This window comes from Sipha flava, unplaced genomic scaffold (genome assembly GCF_003268045.1).
Source record: "Sipha flava isolate LNK unplaced genomic scaffold, YSA_version1 65_pilon_pilon, whole genome shotgun sequence".
In the NCBI taxonomy this organism is placed as follows: domain Eukaryota; kingdom Metazoa; phylum Arthropoda; class Insecta; order Hemiptera; family Aphididae; genus Sipha; species Sipha flava.
The window spans coordinates 1,443,021-1,467,570 of NW_020273605.1; the positions used below are offsets into that span (position 1 = coordinate 1,443,021).

Genomic DNA, 24,550 nt, shown 5'->3' on the forward strand with positions numbered 1-24,550 from the left:
AAAAAAAATTTATGATTTTATCTAGGCTGAATTTTCAACTAATGATTGTGAACAAGTGTTATTGGAAAATGCAATCAAGTTGAATAGCCAAAATGCAAACGTTTGGACGATCGTAATGAATCATTATTTGAAGCTTAAATTGTTTGAAACTGCAAATAGAGTTCTAAGACATAGTGTTCAAGCATTGAAATCAAAATCATTGCCTTTGTGGAAAACAATTAGTGGTATTTTCTTAAAATTAGACGACCAAAAATGGGTAAGACTTAATACTATGAATATTTTTACAATCAAGCGATATTTTTATATCCATATATATTAATCTATCTTATTTTTCATTAAAATTTATATAGTTATACACAGGGCTTAAAATCAAAGTAAAAAATTTCGATTTTAATTTAAATTTTGATTATTAATAATAGTTTTTTTTAATTTCGATTTTGGTTTCAAATATTGGTATTAATTTTTTGCAATTTCGTTTTTGATTTCGAATAACGATATTCATTTTTTTAATTTTCGGTTTCAGAAATCGGTATTTATTATTTTTCGATTTCGGGTTCGCAACAGAATGATATCCATGACTTATAAAAATTTCTCAAATTTTAGTACATCATCAGCATAATAGTGTTGTAGGCTGTAGCAACTGCAAAAATACAAAATAAAACTATTTTAGATTATTTAATTGTATATTATTGGTTAAAAGTATAACTAACGGGTGACAGCCAATGAAGTATTATAAATTAATATTTTATCCATAATAATACACTGCAAAATATCTATATATAGTTAACTATATGTACGGAATAAATCGTGTATATAAAAACAACAATCGCTCGTCGAACGCTGATTCCTAATCGTAAATATTCTAAGAAAACAAAATAGGTACTAGTTATTTATTATTTTGTATAATCAATATTATTACCAAATATGGCAATGTTTACGAATTGACAATATAAATAAACCTGTTGGCTGTTGAATTATAAATTAATTTGATTTAAAATCGTTTTAATTATTAAAATAATTTTAATTTTGATATAAAATATGGATTTTAACTTTTCAATTTCAATATAAATTTTGAAAATCATTACCAAAGATTAACAATTTTGATATTGATTTTGATTTTCTAAAAGATTTTAACGATTTTTATCGATATTTGAAATCGTTTTCATGTTATACATTTAATATTCATATTATTATTTAAAAAATATTTTGATAATAACATGTTGTCCGTATTTTCTTGGTAGATCGAGGATTTATATACTAGAGGCATAGCTTCTGTTTACACAGAAATCAGCGTTACATTCAGAATTCCATACTTAAATTGGTGCTATAAAAAAAAGGGTAGATCTATGGCTCGTAAATTGTTTCAAAATATAAAAGATCTTCAGCCAGGACAACCCGAATTATTCCTTTATATGATATCGCTTGAGAAGTCTTGTAATCGCCTTAAAAACGATGTATATATCAATAAATTATATTTTGAGTTGTGCACTAAGTTTGGTTCTCATCGTATGGGTAAGTGTTATTTATCTTAAACCGTTTACTCAAAAATAATTTTTTAAAATGATTCTTATTTACAGATATATGGTATCATGCTATTAAATATAATCATGAAGAGAACAATGAGAATGATGTAGCACGTTTGTGCACTACAGCTGATTCAATATTGCCCCAACACTTGAAGGATGAATTGAAAGATAAATTGAAAATAATTGCGCGAAAACCACCATTAAAGTATTATACCTTATTAGCTATAATTCCAAATTTTTGTTAATTTTAAAATTCACATTCAATTTTTATTTTTAGAATAAAAGTTGCTTCACCTACGATCTTGATCTGAATGCAGCTGAAGAATATTTAAATAATATATTACTTTTTCATAAAAAATGTATAGGTAATATTATTATCCATGATATACTTTCTTCTGTTATCTCCCCTGACAATTATATTTTCCTCTACATATTCAACCTACATATACAACCTCTACATATTCCAATCAATACAATAATTTTAATTTTCGCATTATTTCATTTTTTTCCTGTAACACGTGTTTCCATGTAATATTTCTGTAAGTAATTATTTTACTTTTTAAAAAATATGTAGTGGTCTCGGAACTGAACTTGTAACCATAAGACTAAATGTTGCCATATTTGATTATATTTTTATGATATTATCTAATAACTGATTAATTAATAATATTTTTAATAACGAATTAGGTTTTTATGATTATACTATAATTAGATGTAATAAATAGAAGATAACTAATATGAATAATGTCCTAATTAACACTAGTAATGATGTTCTTTCCTGTACAATATATTGGTTGTTATTCCTAATGTTGAACAACCATTTGTCCAATTATCTTATATTAGATCTAGTAATACTGCGTGTTGTGTCTAAATTATTAATTTAACTTCGGTAATCTTTTATGAATAATTTATGGTAATGCTACAAGAAAATTTTAATTTTGGTTCGATTTCAATCTTATAAGGGTTACATTGACAAATTATGAACATAGACTTATCTATGTCAATCTTTCTGGTGGTCAGGTGTTTCTGAATGTTTTGCTTTTCTTAATTTTTTCAGCTCAACAATTTGTTATATGTTGTGATATGTCATTTTTTTAAGTAAGGATATCTGATAAGTTTTTCGCTCCTAAGGGTCGTTACCATTCAGCTCTAATTATAGATATTTATAATTTTCTGTTCCATCTGTTCTCTGATTTTTCCCATTAAGGCGACCCTTAAAAGTAAACCGAAAGCCATTTTTTTAAATCGGTTAAACGTGTTCTAATATTCTTACTTTTGATATGTACATTATATATGAATAATATAAAAAAAGTATTTTTTAATTTTCGTTTTTTGTGATTTTTCAATGATATTCAGTTGTTTTACAAATCAACTGTATTCTCGAAAAAAAAAAAAAAATTGAATCTATGATATTTTCTGCTAGTAATATCAAACTGGAACTAGATTAAAATTCCATGTCGATGATCTGTCGATTTTATGTATTCTATCAATGGTATAAAATAACGAATCCCTGGTGATGATAATTGATCAATACAGAGTTGAACTTAAATTCAAAGTTTAAATAAAGTACACTGCAATTTTTTGTACGGTTTGACTGTCCTCAATAAGATTACTCGCTGGTGTTTCAGAAACAATCTATTTTAGAATATAATAGAAATAAACGAACTCATTTAATTTTTCTGGATAATCTAATTGATGAATGTTTTTTTCCACTCGAATGCTGATTACAGTAAACTTTCGAATCCCTGGTTTTATTCTCGCACAGGATATCCTTTCTTTATATTTTTTCCACAAGTTAAATGTTAAATTATCCTCTCTTTCGAAATTGGCCAATGACGCCTAATTTTTTTAATTTAAAATGTATTTTTTTAAGTAAATTTATATTTTATACGTGTACTTTTAATAATTGTGTACTTTTATATATTATTTAGTAATTGCATTAACTTTATGTAATTGGGATAATGTCCTTTTATATGTTATATTAAAATTAATGTAATTATAAAATATATTATCATTTTTTCTACTATTCTAAGAATTGAGTGACACCTTATTTTTTCATACAATTATAATTATAATATCAATATGTTTACTGAGGTTTTATAATATTTTCCTGCCTGATAACTCCAACATGTTCCTGGTTTGTGGCCGAAGCCTTGCGCCCGCGCACCTTCTATTGACGCGTGGCGTTATTCAAGAGGCGCTGTCATGCGAATCCACAGGAAATTAATTCAATGTATCCTAGTGGTCATATGGATCACCAGCACCGAACCCAAGTCCGTACCTGTCTAGAGCGCGGACACGAGAACCGTGTTGGGTACCGCAACTTCCACTGGGTCTTGTGGTTGTATTACTACCTTGCAATTATCCCGACAGCAGCCACTACGTTACAGCCGAAGTAGGCGCCTCAGTCTTGTGGAGCACAATATCCGAAGCGGCAAACTGGTCCGGTGTGCGGTGGAACTCTCTCCCGTGGAATTAACTGGGTTTTAACTAACGTTGGGTGCTTCATTCCTTCCACTGTTCTGGTCACCTTGGTCACAACAGTTATACTCCATTAAATACATTTATGTATCCTTCTTGGTAAATTAAAAGGGTTTATTTTTCAAATGTATCCACTTATTGGAATTTTAACTGGACACATTGTACAGTGGTCGCCGCTTATAGTGATTACATTCGTTCGAGAGAACTGTGATCATTATAACCGGAAATCACTATAAGCGGCGATTCGAAAATACATTTTACTACTATACTATACAAACTGTACACTGAACGACGGACGAAAACAAACTGGGTATAAAGTGTAAAAATATTGGTGCTTGTGAGAACAAAAACGGTATCAAACATGTACGAATGTACGATATTAAGTGTCGCTTATTACGTGTGGGTTACATTAGATAAGATTAGCTCAATTATAGTTCACGATTAAGATAATTGTCATTCGTAATCGTTTTCCCTATATACAAAAAGAGGTGATATTATTGTAAATTATACTTATATTTTATATTTCTGATGATTATTTCTAATCACAATAACCGAAAACCTGAACACTGTAAGCAACGAAAAATGCACTTATTACGGCTGTTTATTCCGTTCCAGGCATTATTGATCACTATAAACGGCTGATTCTTATAACCAGTGAACACTATAATCGTTGACCACTGTAGTACTTTCTCATAAAACGAACCCTATTGTTTCTTTAAAACGTATTCACCTATTTGTTTTATTTATAGTTAATTTGTTAAATAAAATAGCTAAATTAAAAGTTGTTCGGTTGATTTTTAATTTAAAAAAAAAATAAAACGTACTTTTTATAATTAAGCAGGTCGGTCGACCTGGAAGCCGAATTATAATATTATAATAATACGTGATAATATGCCGGAATTGTCGACTGCAGAGTGTGATCACATTGGATTATTTATTAATTAGTATGTATTTTCATTTATATTAAACTCATGACGATGGTGCCACAACATACTAATAATAAAATGTAATAATATAATTTATATGTGCCGAAACCGAAATGAACATAACACATGCATTTAGATATATATACACTCAGAAAAAAATATCATTTAATTAATGAAAAACGTATATTAAATTAATAAAAAAATGGTATGATTTTGATCCAATGAAATCAATTCATTATAATAAGGTAACTGATTTCATTAATTTAATGAAGCTGAAAATTCTTAATAAAAGTAAATTTTACATTAAATTAATTATGACTTTATACAGTTTAAAGAAATTATTTCTTTAATAGTAAGAAATCATATAATAGAAACAAATATAAATTGTAATGAAATTTATACCTATTAGGTAATAAAAACAATACATTTTCTAGTTAAATTATTTTATTTTATTCATTCAATAAATTTAATTAATAGTACACATATAATTAACATACATTTTACATATTATTATATTATTTTTTAATTACATATACAGTACAAAATATTTATGTTTAACAATGGTAAAATTAAATATGAGTACCCTAATAAATAAATAACTTTTTTTTGGTACATGATAATAAAAATAACATATATGAATAAAAATGAATGAATTAAACGCTCAAAAAAGTATATTACATAATACAAAGAAAAAAAAATTATTACAAAATTAAAAATAATTTTTCAACCTCACAACAGCTTCATTAGCAGGCAATGTGTAAATATGAATAGAGGGGCTATTACATGAAGAATAGAATATCCTTTGGATAATGGTTTTTAATTTATTAAATTCATAACGTTGAAGTTGGTAATATATTCAGTAAAGTTTAAATATAACTTAATACCAATAGATAGAGGAGTGTTTATTCTTGAATTAATATTTTTTTGAATAGGATTTAAGTTCACGATGTTTTGATTCAAAATTATAAGTCAACAAATATTTTAAAGGACCACTTAGTTTAATTATGTTGCAATAGTATGTAAGAAAATGATGCTTTTGTTTTAAACAGTCATTAAATAATTGCACATATTTAGTAGGTATTGTGATAAGCAATGCACTTTTCAAGTTTAATAATATCTTTATCATCAAAATCTGGTAGTAAAATAAGATCTGTTATTTCTACAAAATTTAATAAAAATAACCACACTTCATCATTTTCAGGTACCGTATCACCAATAATTAAAGGGAAAAAATGAATGAAAGTTTGCATTTCTCTAGCAAACATTTTGATTGATAACTTTTTTGAATTCAATATTGTAATAGGTCCTGACAAATTATATATTAAATAATAGAAAACAAAATTTTAATTATGGAAGCTCTGAAATTGGTAATTTGTCAGGAATTACCAATTTCAGAGCTTCCATAATTAAAATTTTGTTTTCTATTATTTAATGTTTCTAAATTGAAATACTTTAAATCAATCAATTTTAATATAATATTCTTCTTCTTCTTCAGTTATTATAGGCCATTAAGGCCCATCACAGCTCCACACAGCCTCCTCCATTCCTCTCTGTCATTCGCTAATTCTTCCGGGTTATTAACCCCAAGTATCCTAAAAATCTGGTTTGGTTCGTCTATCCACCTTTTCTTCGGTCTGCCCAATAGTCTCTTGCTTTCCGGTTTCCACTTAAGCGCGTCCTTCATTAGGCCATTCGATCTTCATACATGTCCAAGCCAGCTCATTATCTGCCTTAAAGTGTTTGTATAATGTCCTCCTTAACCCCTATATTATAATTTCCTATGTCTTCATAAATATCATGCATGATATCTACAGAAAAGTTGTCAACAACATGGAATAAATTAACTGTGTTAAATATAGATTCTTCATAAATTCCTGTTAATTTACTATTTTTTTTTTGCAACATCTCCATTATAGTTTCTTTTATTTTGTAGAGATTTAATAACTTCATTTGAAAGAATCTATGTTTCTTTTTTATCATTTTGACAAAACCTACAAAAATGAGTGGCCAAAAATGATTTAGAAAAGCCAAGTGTAGTATTATACTAATCTAACCAAATTATCACCAATGATCAATCCTAGCTGAAAAAAAATTTGAACGGTTTCAGACGAAAATTCGAGAATTATGCCATTTCTTTGCAAATGATAAATTTTTTCAATCAATTTAAAAAAAGTTATATCATTTACGATTTGTTTAACCTCTCTTGTATTAAAAATAGCAGCTATGAATATATGTTTTAAATTTGATCTTAAATAATGAGGAGCTGTAGGAAATTAATAATAGACACTTAATAATGATGATGACGATCTAGGACATTTCGACGCGAGCGAAACGCTCGCGGGCTTTTCGGCGCCAGATGTTATTTTCTAAAATTGTATACACTATACTAATAAGTTATAACATTCGTACTGCTCTACCTTATCGCAGTATAACTTTAATAAAAACACAATAGCTTTATCGTCTTGGATTTTTCACATACTATTATCTAGTTTTGTTTATATTGGAACCGGTGATACTAAGATAATTGCGTGATCACGTGATCACTGATCAGTATTCCTTCTACTTCGGTGAAGTTATATTATTTTACGTCTACGTTTATTTATAGTCAATTGTATTTCATAATGGAAACATTTCGCAATCGAGAAATCTTTGTTCGCGATGGGTACATGTATATTTTTAATAAGTTAAGTACGGACGGCAAAAATAAATTTTGGCGGTGTCGTTATAAAGATTTATGTAAAGCTAGAATACATACTTCAATTGAAACGTCAAAGGTAATTTAATACACTTTATTCACACATATTTGTAACTAAAAGATAATTTTTCGATTTAGTTATATGTACATATTATATATATTTTGTATATAAAAGGTTGTAAAAAAAATAAATGAACACATGACTCATGATTGTAAAATGTATGGACATTCTGTCGGATGAATTACCAGAAGAAATCTTATCCTTGTTAGACGAAATGCACGTTTTCCTCCAAATTTGTGGAATGTCCACGAACGAGTTTTAAATAAAAATAATAGAACTAATAACTATGCCGAAGCCGCTAATAGACGACTCAATGTTTAAATGGGAGTTACTAATCCAACACTATGGACTTTTATATCTTGCTTAAGAAAAATACAGAGTGGTCGGAATACTTTTTATTGCCAATTAGAAACTGGTAAAAGCCCACCGAAAAAACAAAAAAAATTTTTGGATGTTGATAAGCGAATCTTTAAAATAGTTAGCAATTATAATAATAGGGACATATTAATATTTTTAAGAGGTATCGCTCATAATTTAAGCATGACACATTAATATACTACATATTTATGATATTGTATTATTAATTTTATATTTATTATTTATTAAGCACGACATTGTCATAACGACATTTAACATAACAGACCTATTTTATTATTTATTTTATATTTGTTATTTATTAAACAGGATATATTGATATTTTATTAAAATTGTAAATTTTTATACAATATCTATAAAAGTGAATTATAATATTAATTTTATAGAAGTAAATTTGTTTATTGTGTAAATTAGTGTAATCCAGCGCCAAAACATACCTCGCGCCGAAATGTCCGTGTCCGTGATGATGAATGTGATCCAAGTGCATTGTTGATTTCAAAATTCTCAAAGTATAAAAAGAAAGGAATCACAAGTTTTTCATTGAACTGCAATTTTTTTTGTTTTCAGAGTTCACCATTAATAAAATTTGTATATTTAGTTTTAGCCAAGCAGTATAATCTAAGCAATATATTTAATAAGCAGTATAATCTAAAAATGGATCCAAAATGCCAGGCAATTCAACCTTCATTTTATGAATATCTATAGTATTAATATTATTTAGAACCAAATTCTGCACCTTATTATCTAATGTAATAATACTTGGTTTCCTAAATACATTTTTACTTTCTAAATAATTTAACATTTTATATTTAAAATTTATTTCTTTAAAAGGATCTTTACAAAAATCACTTATTACTTTAAGAGATTCTATTATTTTACTATCATTTGTATTCAAAATTAGTTTTTCAATTTCATTTGAAATACAAGACGTTAATATTTGTAATACATTGAGTTGCAAAGCCACTGCATCCTTTTTAGAAAAATTTGGTTTAGCATAATAAAATAAAGATAGTTTTAAAGAAGATTGTACCAAAGATTGCAAATTCACAAAATGTGAATTATTGTTTGCTACTTGATGAAACAAGAGTAAAATTATCAATGTCATTTATAGAAGTTGGAGGGGGAAGTATTTAAATTATTTGACAAACAACTATAATTTAGTATAGGCTTTATCAAATACGGTTCTAGACCAAAATAGCGAAACCATTAACCGCGAATACATTAATCGAAAATTGATAATAGCGAAAGTGAAAATAGTGAATTCTAAAATAAGCTATTATGCATAATAGCGAAACTGCAGTTTTTTATCATTTCTATTTTGAATACTATAAATTTTAATATAGTACTTGGATAAGTTTCAAAACATATAAAACTACAACCTATTTTATTAATAATTAGTATTTTTAATAATATAGTAAATATTCTTTAACAGGAAGCCACTATATGGACATTTTTTTAATGTAATAAAGAAAATTCGAAATTTAGAAGAATTAAAACGAGAACAGTACAATGCCATAAAACAACTAGAGATAAAAAAAAAATGTGCAAGGACTGTGTTGAAAGATTTCATCCGTTAATTACAAATTATAACACCAATGATAATAAGATCTTTGCAAATGATATAGCATATAATTTTCACTAAATGCCTAATTGTTTTTTCAAAATTATCATCACAAAATCGTATACTTTCGCTATTATATATTTTCATTCTTTTGTAAAATTCGCTGTTTTTATTTTCGCCATTATTAATTCGCAATTTTGACATTTGCGGTTATTTTTTCGCTATTTCAGCCGAGTACCATCAAATACACGATAACAATCATTGACGGTCGGAATTTTGCTATTTATAGACGTAAATAACATCAAACTATAAATAAAAACATAATGATAATGATGATTGTATTATAGTATATAATAATATAATATTAATACATAAGTACTTATAATATATAATTATAGTTTTTGGTGTAAAAAAAAAAAACAATAAAAAAAATACTGATATTTCCTCTAAAAAAATTTCAAAAAGTAAAAAAAACCTGTCCAAAAAATGCACTGATATCAACATTGCCCAAGATTTTAATTTACGAGATACTTCAACTATTTCCCTATACTTTTCTTTTCTTCTTAGTTATAAATATTATCATTGTACCTGCTTTGTTTCTATATAACTATCCAATACTTAGCGTCTGATTTTAATACTGATGTCTGCTTAATGTGTGTATTTTAGATGTTTTTAGATGTTTTTTTTAAATGTTTAAATCAGCCGTCAAGTATTGGATAGTGATATTGAAACAAAACAGGTACAAAAATAATATTTATAACTAAGGAGAAAAGAGAGAAGCTTAGGAAAATGGTTGAAGTACCTACCTCATAAATTAAAAGCTTGGGCAATATTGATATCAATGCATTTTTTGGACAGGTTTACTTTCGTTGTAAGAATACAAAAGTTCTAATTTTGAGCTTGGCGTTTTTTTACTTTTTGAAAGTTTTTTTAGAGAATTATAGATACTACCATGAAATCATAACAGAATTCAACTTACAAACATTTCATTGTAATAAAAATGTACAATTTTAACTGAAAAATACTGTAAAATCTCGAATAAAATAATTAGATTTAATTAGTAAATTATATCAGCCTGATAGCTGTTTGTTGATTTTTATGTTAAAATGCCCTATTTGGAGTTTATATTATAAGGTTGTTAGATTATTGCATTGTTTTTAAATTATTTAGACCGTTGTCTGTGTACACAATAACAATAATATATTTATAATATAAATCAGGTGAGTACAACATTGATTGTGGTTATATTAAATACTTATGATATAATTGTTTCTCTTAATAAAAAACAAAAAATAGATACGATTTATTATGATAATAATCATCAAAGCGTAGGTACCCTGTACACGGTCGTTGAGCGCATTGATTGAATGTTTCCTAATGAATTGTTAATTGCACGCAGGAAAAATCAAAGCCCTTGAACGTGAATGACTATCGCCGTCCTTATCGGTCCGCTGTAATGTCCACAACATTCGTACGACGCATATATCTGAATATACAAATTATATTATAATGCGAACATCTGCTGGCTCCCCTTTGAATAAGCAATGCAAATTCACATATTGACACCATTAACCGTTACTATCTACATTTGAATTCGTATCAAACTACCACAGCCGGTCTAGCAAATATTTCACAAATATACGCGGCTCGCACTTGTCGATTGTCGACGGTCGCGTGGTTCACATACATACTTGCAATATCTCTTGGTAAGCCGGCACAATTCATTGAAATTAAAAATACCAAATGTAAATATTTTTGATTCTGGAACAGGTACTGGATTTTTCTGTTCAACAGTTCAACGCTTCGTTTAAGAGGTTTATTTTATTCCAGTATAATTGAGTACAGCACTCAACAGTCGTACGAAAATCGTAAGCTTTTAAAACAATATATAATTGGATCCATTAACTGCTATAAGAAGTAAGTTTTTAAGACACATTATTTTCTTAGGAGATCGTTTTTCAAAAATAATTATGGTTTAATTTTATTTTGTGTAACTGATACTTCAATGCATGATGATTTGTATAAAACATTTACTGCGGTACATAAGCTATAGCTAAAAATTATTTTTTCAAATAGTTCTATTTCTAAATTCTAACTAATATAACAACTATTTTAGATCCATTCGGAATGTATATGACACCTGTTATATTTATTACATTGGCTTGCCTCAGCTTTTCTCGAAGTAAGTTTTGCCGGATGCCTTAACGATTTACATTGCATAGTACATAGCATAATCAATGCATAATAATTTAAATATTAATTTTTAATTTTACAAAAAAAAAAAAAAATATGAAGTACAATTAGACAATTATTTGACATGAAGTATTTTATTGTCTGAAACATGTATTTATCGATGTATTTTTACCATAGGTAACAACAATATTAATATGCATTGGGCAGTAGTCAGAAGTTATTCTGTTCGAATTCGTACCTACATCAAAATAAAGCATTCAAAATATTAATGAATTATATAAATATTGTTTTTTTTGGTTTACATTCAAAGTAATATTAATCTTTTGTTCAAATCGAATGCTTTATAATTGATTTTTTACGAAATAAGTTGTTATAACCAAACTCTATTTAAATATAAAAATATTTAATTAAATAGTTTTAATGATATTAATTAAAATAAAATATAATGTAAAATCAATAGTTCTTTCCTGGATTATTTTTGAATAATATGTGCAAATATTTACAACTGGTTCAATTACCAAAAATATTAATCATTATCATTTATAAAAATTTACTTTTATATTTTATTTGTACTGATATTAAATATATTTAATAGTTTCTAATAAATAATTTATATATTTATTAATACATTATTATTATTTGTTAAAATCATAAATTTATAAATTATTCATTTTAAAAACATTACCAAAATTGATACATAATTTTAAGTTGTATACTGAACCATGAACATATTATAAGTATAAAACTTAAAGTGCACTACACACTAGGTGGTTTATCCGCGCGCGAACGCGATTAAAAACCTTCAAGATTATTCGTTGAGATTTAAACAGTCGTAATTAAATCAGTGTATTCACACTAAAAAAAAATCGAGCAGTTGGAAACCGCGGACGTCCGTGTTCGATTGCGCATGTTTATTTTTATGCGAACATCACCTTTAACCGCTAAAATCAAATACATTATTTTGACTGAAATTACTTACACCAAACGTTATATTCGTCATACGTTGATACGGTTTTTTGTGGGTTCAGGCGTTTAAAAACACATTTATAAGCGAAAAAAACAATTAGTGTGGAATGATGGGCGATAGGCGATTGTTAATCGCGTCCGTGCGTGTATAAACCACCTAGTGTGTAATGCATTTAAAAAATATAGTTTTTAGATTATAACTTACAAAATTATAATAATAAATTAAGTTTTAAAATATCTTAGATCATGTAATATTTATAAATATTTTATAATGCGCAAACAAGTGTTTATAAATTTTATTTTTTTACCCAAAAAACTGAGGATAAGACCTTATATACAATAATTTGTTTCATTAAAATTTAACAAATGTCAAAATTCGTTATAATTTAAATCTATACAAAAAAAAAAAAAAACTATTGATATCAAAAAAATGAGAAGGTTCAATATTTAAGGTATTGCACTTTAACAGGATAAGCGATAAGAAAATAAATAAATTTAATAAATTGCATGCTTATCTTTCCATTATTATACGACCGCGCGAAAATGCAATACAAGTTATTTAAATAGTAAAAAAACTGTTCGTTTAAGGCATTTGTGCCAAATATTTATTGATTAGTGAGTTATTTCTACTTCTTCGTTTCAATCGTAATGCCTTATGATCAGGTTCCGAGGACGAGGAAAACAGCAGAATGGCTGGAAGGAACATGCAGTCGGCTATGGACAAAGTAATGAACATAGTACAAAGCGTTGCAGGTCGTAATCCCGCCGCCGAGTCGACAGCGGGGAACGGCGGTTCACTGATTTCTCAGTCCGGTGGCCCAACTGAGAGCCTCTCCTCTACTGCAGGACCCGTAACTCCCGATTACGCTGTCGTGAATCCAAAACCGGTCCAAAGTCCAGGATCCAATGTCAAAATCCCGGAGAGCGGCTGTTGTTGCATGGACTACATCCGAGAATTTTGCGAAGGTTAATAATATCGTTATCATGTGGTATGTTTCGGTCATCGGTCGACTTTTTGTTTTTCGATTTTTTTTTTTTTTTTTTGTAATATTTTTGTTGCTAATGCAACAACAACTTCGATAACATATCGAGAAACGAAAAGTCGTTACGATGTATGTACGGGTTTTGAGTTTAGTTGAAACAATAAATAAATAATTATGCATTGTATTTATTTATTTTTATTTTACCGGATTGTCACATAACGATTTATGAACTAACAGTGCCATAGTAGTGCAGTGACTAATATTACAGTTTGTATGTACAATCATACAAATCGGAAAACGCACAGATTAACAAATTAGAATATAGTTTATTTGTTGATTTAACATAGCATTTAATCATAACACGCAAGGTTGAGAAGCACGGAGAAATATAATACATTATGCCCAAAATAGTGAATTTTTTCATTGAGGAAAAGATTTATACAGGAAAAAAAACTTCATGATCGCCTGGAAATTCACGGTAAAACTGAAATGATTGAGGTCGAGTTAGGGGAAGAAAGCTACAAGTTAATTGTTTTATTTTTATTTTTTATTGTTTTATTGCTCTTTATAACATTCCTATACGTTATCAATTAAGCTCGCAACAAAATCCCATAATGGTTCACAAGTTAATGATTTTAATTACTTTTGATATCGCAATCTCTTAGACACGACGAAAATCAGTTGTATTACGCTATGATAAAATAAATATTATCCACATTAGGTGGAATCTACTGTATTTTATTAGTTGCATATAAATGTACAAAGATATAACATTTTTATTTAAAATTTCAGCCTTTTAAATTTTAATTTTAATATATTTTTTTTATCATTTTTACCATTGAACGTTAGGATGGGATCATAAGATAGTATTGCGCGCACTCGGACACCTATATTCCGCACAGACAGAGGCGGACTGGCTAGGGAGGCAAAGGGGTGATCACCTCCTGGGCTTCAATAGTTTCATATTAATTGCGAGTATACCTACAAAATCAGTGGTTAAAGTGGTGAAAATGTTGTGGGGGGACTTATTCATCAAAAATTGAAGAGCGTTCCCCTTCCTAATTTTAAATCTTACCAACCTTTTTTGGAAAACCCATGACGTCTAAGACTCTTGTTACACATATATGTTCATAAAAATTTTATTTTCATTGGGTGTAAAAACAAATTTCCCCCAAAGAAAAATAATTCTTTACATGCCTGCTCAAAAAAAATAATTTGAAATACATAGTAGGTAATGTTTAAAAAACTTAACTTAAACTTAACTAAAATTAAAAGAATCAATTACTAACCTTGCTAGTTGTTGGTCATCGTAGACAGTAAAAAATACGTACATTGCACTTAAGGTGTATACAGTCTATATAAGATAGTGTCTATCCTCTATCATAATTTAATATTTATACTATTTATAGTTATTCTTTTCTGTTTATATTTATTCTAAATAATAGTCGATATCACCATCACTTTAATTTTAGAGCTATGGGTAATAACCGCTCGGGGATCATCTATAATTAGACACAGCGTCAATTAAATTAACCCATGATGTTCATTATCTACCATATTTTCTTATCGATATACTTAAATATTATTTCTCCGAAATTTTTTTCACTTGTTTAAATAAATCAAGAAATGAAAAAGACTCCGTCCCTCTCCGCCCCCTCCACTTTACCACTGTACAAAATGTAATATTAAACTATAATGGTAAAACACCAATCATTTATTATTAGAATATCGGAATTCGTACGAATTGAGCACAGTTAAATAAAAATATTAATTAAAATGTAATAATAATAGGTCCAGTTGACTATCCCCCCCTCCCGGCCCCTCGATACTTAGTCCACCCCTACCCACAGGGTCGGATCTAAAGCTTTTTTAAGGGGGGGGGGGCTAATAGGAAATTGTAATTTACTATTATTTACTATTATGAAACATGGTAGGTACAAAGATATATAAAATATTCGATGATAAATATTTGTAAGTATTTATTATATATATTTGTTTGACTGTGTATCTATATCAAAAACATTAAATAAATCGGTGATAAAGAAAAAAAAAAAATTCAAAGGGGCAATTTTCGCTCACTCCCCATAAATCCACCCCTGATTTCGTGCGTACCAATACCAGGCCCGTACTGACCACCCCTAAGAAACTCAGAAAAAAAATATTTATATGGTGCCAATTATATTTTTATATTTTAATTTCAAAAGAAACAATGGGTAGACATGGTCTACTCTTGATTGTTTTATTCACAAGCCACCGCCCGAATATGTTAAACGTACGAGAACATAATTTATTCTGCGATTTTTAACAAAATACCAATCGGAATAATATGTTTCATAGTAAAAAGGCTAAGAAAATAAATTGCGTTCTTACTTTAAATATTTAATTATTTATTTACCCCTTAAAGAAAAAGCCAGATTCCGCAGCCCCCCTTCCCCGTGCGCACGTCTATGCGTATACCTTTTGTCAGTGGCGTATTTAGGAATTTCAAAGTAAGGGCAACACATATTTTGCCCCCCCCCTTCCAGTCAAAAAATAAAATGTTGTTACTAATTAATATTATTTTTTAAAACCTTTAAAAATTTAAATATTTTTCTTCCTTGATTCAGAACTAACAAAATCATTAATTATTTCTTCAAAATCTAATAAAGTGGTTTTTTCAGCTTCAATTGTTAATACCGCTAAAGCCAAACACCGGTCTTGTGCCATTATAGAGCGAAAATAGTTTTTTTTATTTTTTTTAGTGTGGAAAAAGAACGCTCTACACTATAATTTGTGGATGGTGTATACAAAAAAATATGTAAAGCTACTCCAGTATAAAGATAAACACTATTAAAATTATGTTCTCTTATAAACTGTAACATCTGTATTGTTGTAAGCTTAACTTCAATATTTTTTATATAGCCTTAAAATTGTACACACTCATTTAGAAAACATATTGCTAAATCATTTACGTAAGTTGTATCATTGTGTAAAGTACGAAATAAAAATTGTCCGCCCCTCTAAATCTTTAAAAATATGCCGCTCTGGGCAACGGGACCCATGACCCCTATCTAAATACGCCCCTGCCCTTTGTACAATACCGTGCATTACAAAGCCGGGTACACACCGGTGTATAATGTAACTGAAATGCACAAGTGTGTATGGTGTACCGTTCGCGCACGCTCGGCTCGTGATTGCCATCGGTTCACAAGCGTATTGGTATTTTGACGAACATCGGAGGAATGTAACATTGCGATATGTGTAAGCGCGTACTCAAGGGGGGGGGGGGGGGTTAGGGTTTCAAACCACTCCCGAAATTCAGGAAAACTATTGAATATGTTTTCATATATTTAAAGTGATACACAGATTATATAATTATGAAAATGTACAACCTAAAACCCCTCCCGAAATACTTTTTTGTGTACGCGCCTGGATACGTACGGTAAACCAGTTGTTCGTAACGAATTGCGTCCTGATCATTTTACCTCTACAGGACTATTTTAATGAAACGTGTTTTAATTGTATTATTTAAAAAAATGGATCATGTAAAGCGAACTCGAATTCTGTCACGTTACGGCGAAACATTACGTCTAAATGCTCTGATGTGTACCCGATTTAAGGAATCGGTACATATTACAATTATAGTGATTATATGCAATGCGCGTGATATTACACTATTTTACTTTGCTACACTTTGAATCGTACTCATTAGCCCATTCATCGTCATCAACGGTATCGATTTGACCTGAACCTTCCACACGCATTCCTTAAACCGACTACGAATATTAAAGGCCACGATGTAGCAAAATAAATAAATTCAACATTGAGCTTCGACTGATCTATAGAGGGTAACCGTTCACTTATTTCAACGTACACATTAAATGATTACATTCTAATAGTCTAGTGGGCAAATGCACTAGGGACGACTTCATAAATAATTTTAATATACTTAGGACTTACGGACAGCGAATCTTATCTCATATACAGTTGTCGATAGTTCACGAAGAAATGAGAAAATATTATTTTCCATCACGATATAATGGTATTACTAATACAAAAACGTGCATACAGACCATACTTTAGTGTCCACGAACTATAATCGTGTCCATCCGACTACGACGTACTTCATAGTTGCGTAATCATATACTATATTAGACGGGCGTCCCGTAGAAAAACCAAAATAGGAGCGACGACCAATGTACCTAAACGTTTACATCGAATGCGGTGTTCGGATTTAAAACAAAACAAACACTTGCAACAGTACCTACATCGTCGGAATGTAATAAAAATCAACAAATTTATTATGCTCGTAGGCAAGAGGTACGTATATCTGTGTAAACATCGCCGTACCTATTGTGTGAGTATCTTACGTTTTATGTTCCGGTAGATTGCACAAACCCATTAGTGGTAATGAGGGGGTACACAATAGTCGCACACACTTTTTTCTTCTCGCCAAAAATTAGTTCTACGCGCCACTGAATGCACCTGATATAATGCGGCGTTACAACCATCGGGATTTCAGTAATTGTGTGGAGCGAGCGTGAAACACTCCTTGGAATTCCTTAAGAAACGCACAAGATGTATTGCGGGTGAAGTTCACGTCAAATAATCGAATACCTAGGTATTTAACATTATTATTGGGTCGTGAAAGCTCAAACGTTTCGGAAACGGCTGTTCGACAGAATACAAACACATGATGGACCCGTGCAAGATTTCTACGAGTTCAAAAAATTAACATCGAATGCTAGGCAGCGCCGTGTTAAGGGGAAAGGGGCAGAGAGTAAATTTCTGTTTTGACATTTTTAAACCTATATATATATATAAATGGTGTGTAATTACAATTTTTTTAGAAGAATTATTAATCATTGAAAAATGTCCGTGACAAATAATAATAGTAACACAATATTACATCGCCTACCGCAGAATTATCAGATGAACGTTCAGCCTTAAATTAGCAAAGCTCGTATGTTACACATCGACCGATGCAATGTTAATTTCGTTCGAATTATTTTTCGAGTGTAAATTTTACGCAATATGTCCACAGCAGTAAACACACCGACACGTAATCGTATGATTGTATTATACAAGTAATTCGAACCATCAGATTATTGAATTTGACACCACCGATTGTTTTTTTTGTTATTCTATCGCCATACGACTTTTGAGTCTCGGAGACCGTAATCAATACGAGCGAGTGGAAAACACGTTAAGCAGTGTCGAACTTAGGTACCCAATAGTCTCAAAACATTATAACCACCGAAGTTGCGAAAAAAACAAATCAACTATAAACCTTTGACGCTGTTGTTAGTTGCATAACTTTTTTACGATGGGTATAACGGTTCAACAGGGCCGTGCCTAGAGGGGTGCTAGAGGTGTGTGTGCACCGGGCGCCAAAAGCTTTTTCATAACCTAAGTAACTTTACTGAAAGTTAACCGTATAATTTAATTAAAAATATTTAACACGTTTAATATCAAAGTCTACGCGTAGTCGACATCATTATCATTGTCTTGATCGGCGATGTTGCTAGTTTATTTTTAGTACTGGTATTTATTTTTGCCCCGAAATCGGCGATACGACAAATTAACAATAATATACCATTTATATTATATTATTATTGTTACTTGATATGATTAATTTAATAACATCAATAACATAAACGAACATCGACTTGATCGAATGGTACGATTTTATTTTGAACCCGTATATGATAGTGTTCACATCATAGTTCATGAACGCAGAAGATGCATAGGTACCTAATTATTTTTCATCGGCAGTTATTTAAAAACGCAAGTTATTTTTTGTGCACTCGAATAAATTTAATTTGTAAATAAATTATATCGGTTTAGAATGATAAGTTATTATCAACATGTTTTGTTCTACCTATAGTTATTTTTTATAGTTTTTTTTATTTATTTTTATTTAAAGAGCTTTTAGAAATACTATTAAGCTCGACAATTATAATAAAATACATCGATTAATTAATTAAAATACAATAGATAAAACATAGGGCAAAAAAATATTAAAATAATAAAAGTTTATATACAGAAATCAGCTTCGTAAATAAAGGAAATAATTAGAATGAAAACAGATTTTGAAATTTAGAATGCTGGAAGTATTGAATGGTTATTGAGAGACTAATTAGGATACCTACTGTGTTTGGTAGAAAACATACTGTTCTTTAGTCATTGATTATTTATTTTATTAATACATACAAAGATAATTATTATTATATACTTAATAATTACAAAATAAGTAACCCATTTCAGTATTACTCTACTAGAATTAGACTCCGTCCTCAAACGTTTCCAATTTGTCTTTGTGTAATCAATTATCATAATTTTACTAATATTATATTTCTTGTCGTATAAATGAACAAGTTGTGTTTTTATTTCAACTGTCATCGTCTAACCTTCTATCGAAGCGGAGCACTGACCGAGTGCCGTAACCGCTGGACGTCGTTAAGCAATTTGAATCCGTGCACGTACTCCAATTTCGCGGAGTGGAAGTAGTAACGCGGAGGCGTACTGCAATAGGTTTGCGGCATATTAAAATCGGCCACCAGGTGACACATTCGTCAACCCGGCACCGGTGCTGTAGAGCGAAACCAACTGCGTTCATAGGCGCAATTAGGGGGGCGCAATAGGGTTTTAAGCACCCCTGAGTTCAATTGCTGAACTCCTGGTTTTTTTTTTTTTTAAATCTATTTAATCTATAGTAATTACAGTTATATACCGTCCAATTTTATTTTCAGCAATTTCAGCACTCCCATTACTTGGGCTCGAGTTACGCCTACGACTGTGTCGTATGTTCGAAGTTCGCTGCATCGCGAACCGTGGCCGGTTCATAAAGTCGATGGACCGCCGAGAACTGCTGCAGTTAGTTATTCAGATAGTAATTGTTCGTCGAATTCAAGTCCGATTTCCTATTGTTTAGTATCGCAGAACATTAACGACATTGACGGGAAGTTAACATCTCTGTCGGGGTTTTTTTCCTCCCATAATCACGCGTCGTAGACCGACGCGCGTTGCCATTGGTTCGCCTCCACTATTATCACGCCTCGCGTTATCATCGCTAATGGTTAATAATCGCTTTCCGTGCGGCGCAAACAAAAATCAACTACCACACGCTCAGGTGACAAGGCTTCACGCGATCGATATTTTGCACTTTTGTCGCACGCGATTCTCGTTCCCCAGTTTCGTATTGACCGTAATCGTTCTCGTCCGGTGATCTACGCGATCCGCAAGGCCAGCTGTACGCCATCGGTCGAGTGAGAACGGATCATTGGATTGTCAACAGTAGTGCCCGTGACGAGCAAGTACCGAACACGATGTGCGATTTCAATGTAAAGGAAGAAAACACGTCCGAAATGAGCGAGATTAAAACCGAGGGAGACGTTGACCCTAAGGCATTGGACGACATGAACCAACACGTGAGTTATCTGTGTGTGCCTAACCATGGACGTGATTAGGATCGTTAAATGTACAAGGCTTGTGCAAAACAATTTTCGAGAACAAAGTTGATGGGGCGTTTTTATTGTACACACGATATACATACCTAAGGGACCAGCTGACTCAAGGAGGCTTATATGATTTTTGCACATTTCGTATCGGTCCACGATTCGCTGGTAAAAGTGTTTGGTCGTTTCTGAGGTTATGATTTTTTGATGCATGTTAAAGTGGTTTGTCAGCATAGATAAACTGGATAGTATGTAGATATATATGTAGATAGATTGCAAAGTTTAAAACGGTGCTTGCTGATACTGTCTATATTTATCACTAAATATATATTTTATAAAATTAACTGAATATTGAAGACAGACACTTTTTATAAACAATTTATATTCACCAAATTCATTAATTATTAGAAATTATTACAGAAATAACAAACAAATTACAAATTTTGTATTTTACTTTTTTATTGTACATAAACTGAATCAATTTTATTAACATTTATGTTGATTGGTAACAAATCTGTTTAATAAAAAATTTTACAATGAAAACGATGTTTCTACTTTTTTTTAAGTCAGTAACTAATATCAGTAGTTCTTAATCTTTTGTAGATCATAGACTCCTTATGAAAATTTTTTTATAAATCACGGATCCCATTTTAAATCATTTTCCAAATACATTTTTTTTTTTACAAAACATTGTTTGTTTTAAAATCAAAATTATAATAACTATTTCATACATTAAATTAAATAAGTAAACATAAAAAAAACATACAAATTTATAATTATTTTTATTACACTTAATTTTAGTTAATTTAAATTTAATTATTTTCATTTTTTTTTTAAATATTCTTAAATTGATTTAAATTAAAAATGTAATATATTAAATTTTAATTAATTTTTAATTCAATTAAAATTAAATAAATTAAAATAATTTGTAGTTACTTAATGCGATGGTTGGTGTTGTACTTGAAACACAAGTTTTTGAATATTATAAATGAAGATAAGATCTATCCCTTTTGTAATAAAATATATTATATATGAAAAAAAATAATGATCCAACAGTATTGTACGTCAAAAGTGATATGAGTGCATAATTATCACATTTTGATGTGTGTTATGTATAAAAACCGGATTTAATTGATATTACAACTTTTTATTGATACCAGGTAAATCAAATCTGATCAAATATGTATACGAATCAGATTAAATACATTCTTCCTATTTAATTTAATAATGTAATTTGTTGCAATTTTCAACTATTTTGCAATTTTTGTAAACTTCATGTCATAAAGTACACAAACTATTATTTCTAAAATAAAAATATAACTACGACGTTAATTTTTAAATGTATTTTAGCATTTTTAAAATTATATTTATCTGAGTTATCCACAAAACTCACAAGTTTAGAAGAATCAAATAATCAGTTACTTAATAGTTAATAACTAGGTTAATAACATATTTAGTGAAATTGAAAATATTTTGATAAATATTCCTGGTTTCAATAGGAAAATAGTTAAAGATAAATTAAAATATGTCTTAGAAAAAATTAAGGATTTAAAACTATTAACACTTACTCTGAGGTTATGACAAGAAATCATAATATTTATTTAGATATAACACCAATTTATTTAAATTATTTTAAACTTGCATCGATAACAAGTGTAAACATTGAACATAGTTTTTCATTATATAACCATATTTTAAGTAACAGAGGATACAATTTTCAAGAACATAATTTAGAGATATATATAATTATAAATTTTAATTTAAAAAAAATTATTTATTTTGTAAATATTATATTAATGTCCATAGTATTATTTAAGTAAATAATTAATGAATATATTTGATATGATTTTACTATATAATTTTAATTTATTTTTCATTGCAGTAACATATTTATATTGCGATTTTAATTAATTTGTGTTGCAATTTTAAGATATTTTTAATGTAATTATATCCAGTCTTTAGTTATGTGTTAAGGCTCCCACAGATCACACATTAAGTACCGCTTACCTAAATAACTTAAATTTAGGGTGTTAACTCTGTTCTCTATCTAAAAAATTATATAATAAGTACATTTTTATTACTTGTTTATTGATCACATATATTTTCATATTTATATGATAAAAATATTATTGTATTAGCTTTAATCAAAGCTATGGAAATGGTTAGGTTTTTGTATTAGGTAATATATTTATTTCATCATATTTTGAATTATTTTATTTAAATTATTAGTTAAACAATTTTAAAGTAGCTAGAACATATGAAAAATAGAATAAGATAAAAAAATAAAAATAAAGAAAGAAAGAATAAGTAATTCAATTTAGTGATACTTTTATTTTTCCATATTTATAAATGATTTATACCAATTAAATGTGTAAATATACTTTATAAGAAGGTTTTAAAAAAATTTCTTATGCTTGAAATATGTAATCAATATTATATTAATTATTTTAAAAGAAAATGTTTTTATTTGTAATTGTTTGTTTATCATTTAATTTTATTTTAATGATATGTATATTTCTTTAGATTCAAAATGTCCTGCAACAAATGAGAGACAAATTCCAAACAATGTCTGAACAAATATTGACAAAAAATATCCTTTTTTCACTACATTTATATTTAAAATGTTTTGTGCAGTTTTTATTTTAAAATAATATTATGTTAAATTTATATTTTTCTTAATCAATAAATACTAGACGATATGGGTACACGTATTGATGATTTGGAGAAGAACATTACTGACTTGATGAATCATGCTGGTCTAGAGACTCCAGATAAATGATATTTACAATACTATCATATTACACGAAATGAATAGGTCCATACTTTGAATAATTTATTGATTTTATTACGGCCTATAAACAATATAAAACAAGGTAAATTTAAATGTGTCATAGTTTATAAATGTCTCAATTGTATGTGTACTTTTTATGTATAGTCTAGCTGTCTTCCGTTAAACTCATTAATTCTTAAAACTATACACACCAATAAAACATTTTTTACCTTAAACCAATTTTTTTTACTTATAAAATTTGTTATGTTTAAATTAAACATAATATTGTCATAAAAATCTTAAGAAAAAACAATTTAAAACCTTTTGAATTAATAAAATTGACTTACTAGTTTCAAATATTAATATTTTTTTTTAATTTACTATTATAGAATGTAACTAAGTTAACTGATTTGAATTACCTAAATTAATTAACACATTTAAGATAATTTTTTTTTCTAATAAAATATATTTATTTATAATTTTAAATGTATTGTATGTTTATCCTATTATGTACTTAGAAAAACTATTGGTTTTCAAGTTATTGAATAAGAAATTAAAAGTACAAATGTACTATTTT

The 24,550-nt window shown here is 28.8% G+C and overlaps 3 protein-coding genes across 3 annotated transcripts; all 3 read left to right on the top strand.

Annotated features, from left to right (window-relative positions):
- Positions 1 to 36: 36 nt before the first annotated feature.
- LOC112691699 lies at positions 37 to 1,893 on the top strand. The gene is made up of 4 exons (XM_025566058.1): positions 37 to 256; positions 1,242 to 1,512; positions 1,578 to 1,731; positions 1,804 to 1,893. Exons 1-4 carry the CDS (start codon positions 116 to 118, stop codon positions 1,835 to 1,837), a joined length of 600 nt encoding a protein of 199 aa, XP_025421843.1. The 5' UTR covers positions 37 to 115; the 3' UTR covers positions 1,838 to 1,893.
- Positions 1,894 to 11,131: 9,238 nt separating this feature from the next.
- Positions 11,132 to 13,951, top strand: LOC112691664. The gene is made up of 4 exons (XM_025566010.1): positions 11,132 to 11,331; positions 11,396 to 11,542; positions 11,742 to 11,807; positions 13,448 to 13,951. Exons 3-4 carry the CDS (start codon positions 11,753 to 11,755, stop codon positions 13,753 to 13,755), a joined length of 363 nt encoding a protein of 120 aa, XP_025421795.1. The 5' UTR covers positions 11,132 to 11,331; positions 11,396 to 11,542; positions 11,742 to 11,752; the 3' UTR covers positions 13,756 to 13,951.
- Positions 13,952 to 20,819: 6,868 nt separating this feature from the next.
- Positions 20,820 to 24,209, top strand: LOC112691660 (heat shock factor-binding protein 1). Its single transcript, XM_025566005.1, has 3 exons — positions 20,820 to 21,176; positions 23,727 to 23,793; positions 23,894 to 24,209. The coding sequence occupies exons 1-3, from the start codon at positions 21,075 to 21,077 to the stop codon at positions 23,980 to 23,982; spliced, it is 258 nt and encodes an 85-aa protein (XP_025421790.1). The 5' UTR covers positions 20,820 to 21,074; the 3' UTR covers positions 23,983 to 24,209.
- Positions 24,210 to 24,550: the final 341 nt, after the last annotated feature.

Bases quoted from the DNA above. Each gene is read 5' to 3' on its own strand.
- LOC112691664 (XM_025566010.1), top strand. From the start codon at position 11,753: ATGTATATGACACCTGTTATATTTATTACATTGGCTTGCCTCAGCTTT. The intron at 11,808-13,447 runs GTAAGTTTTGCC...CCTTATGATCAG, and splicing joins TTGCCTCAGCTTTTCTCGAA to GTTCCGAGGACGAGGAAAAC.
- LOC112691699 (XM_025566058.1), top strand. From the start codon at position 116: ATGAATCATTATTTGAAGCTTAAATTGTTTGAAACTGCAAATAGAGTT. The intron at 1,513-1,577 runs GTAAGTGTTATT...TCTTATTTACAG, and splicing joins GTTTGGTTCTCATCGTATGG to ATATATGGTATCATGCTATT. The intron at 1,732-1,803 runs GTATTATACCTT...TTTTATTTTTAG, and splicing joins GCGCGAAAACCACCATTAAA to AATAAAAGTTGCTTCACCTA.
- LOC112691660 (XM_025566005.1), top strand. From the start codon at position 21,075: ATGTGCGATTTCAATGTAAAGGAAGAAAACACGTCCGAAATGAGCGAG. The intron at 21,177-23,726 runs GTGAGTTATCTG...ATATTTCTTTAG, and splicing joins TGGACGACATGAACCAACAC to ATTCAAAATGTCCTGCAACA. The intron at 23,794-23,893 runs ATATCCTTTTTT...ATCAATAAATAC, and splicing joins TGAACAAATATTGACAAAAA to TAGACGATATGGGTACACGT.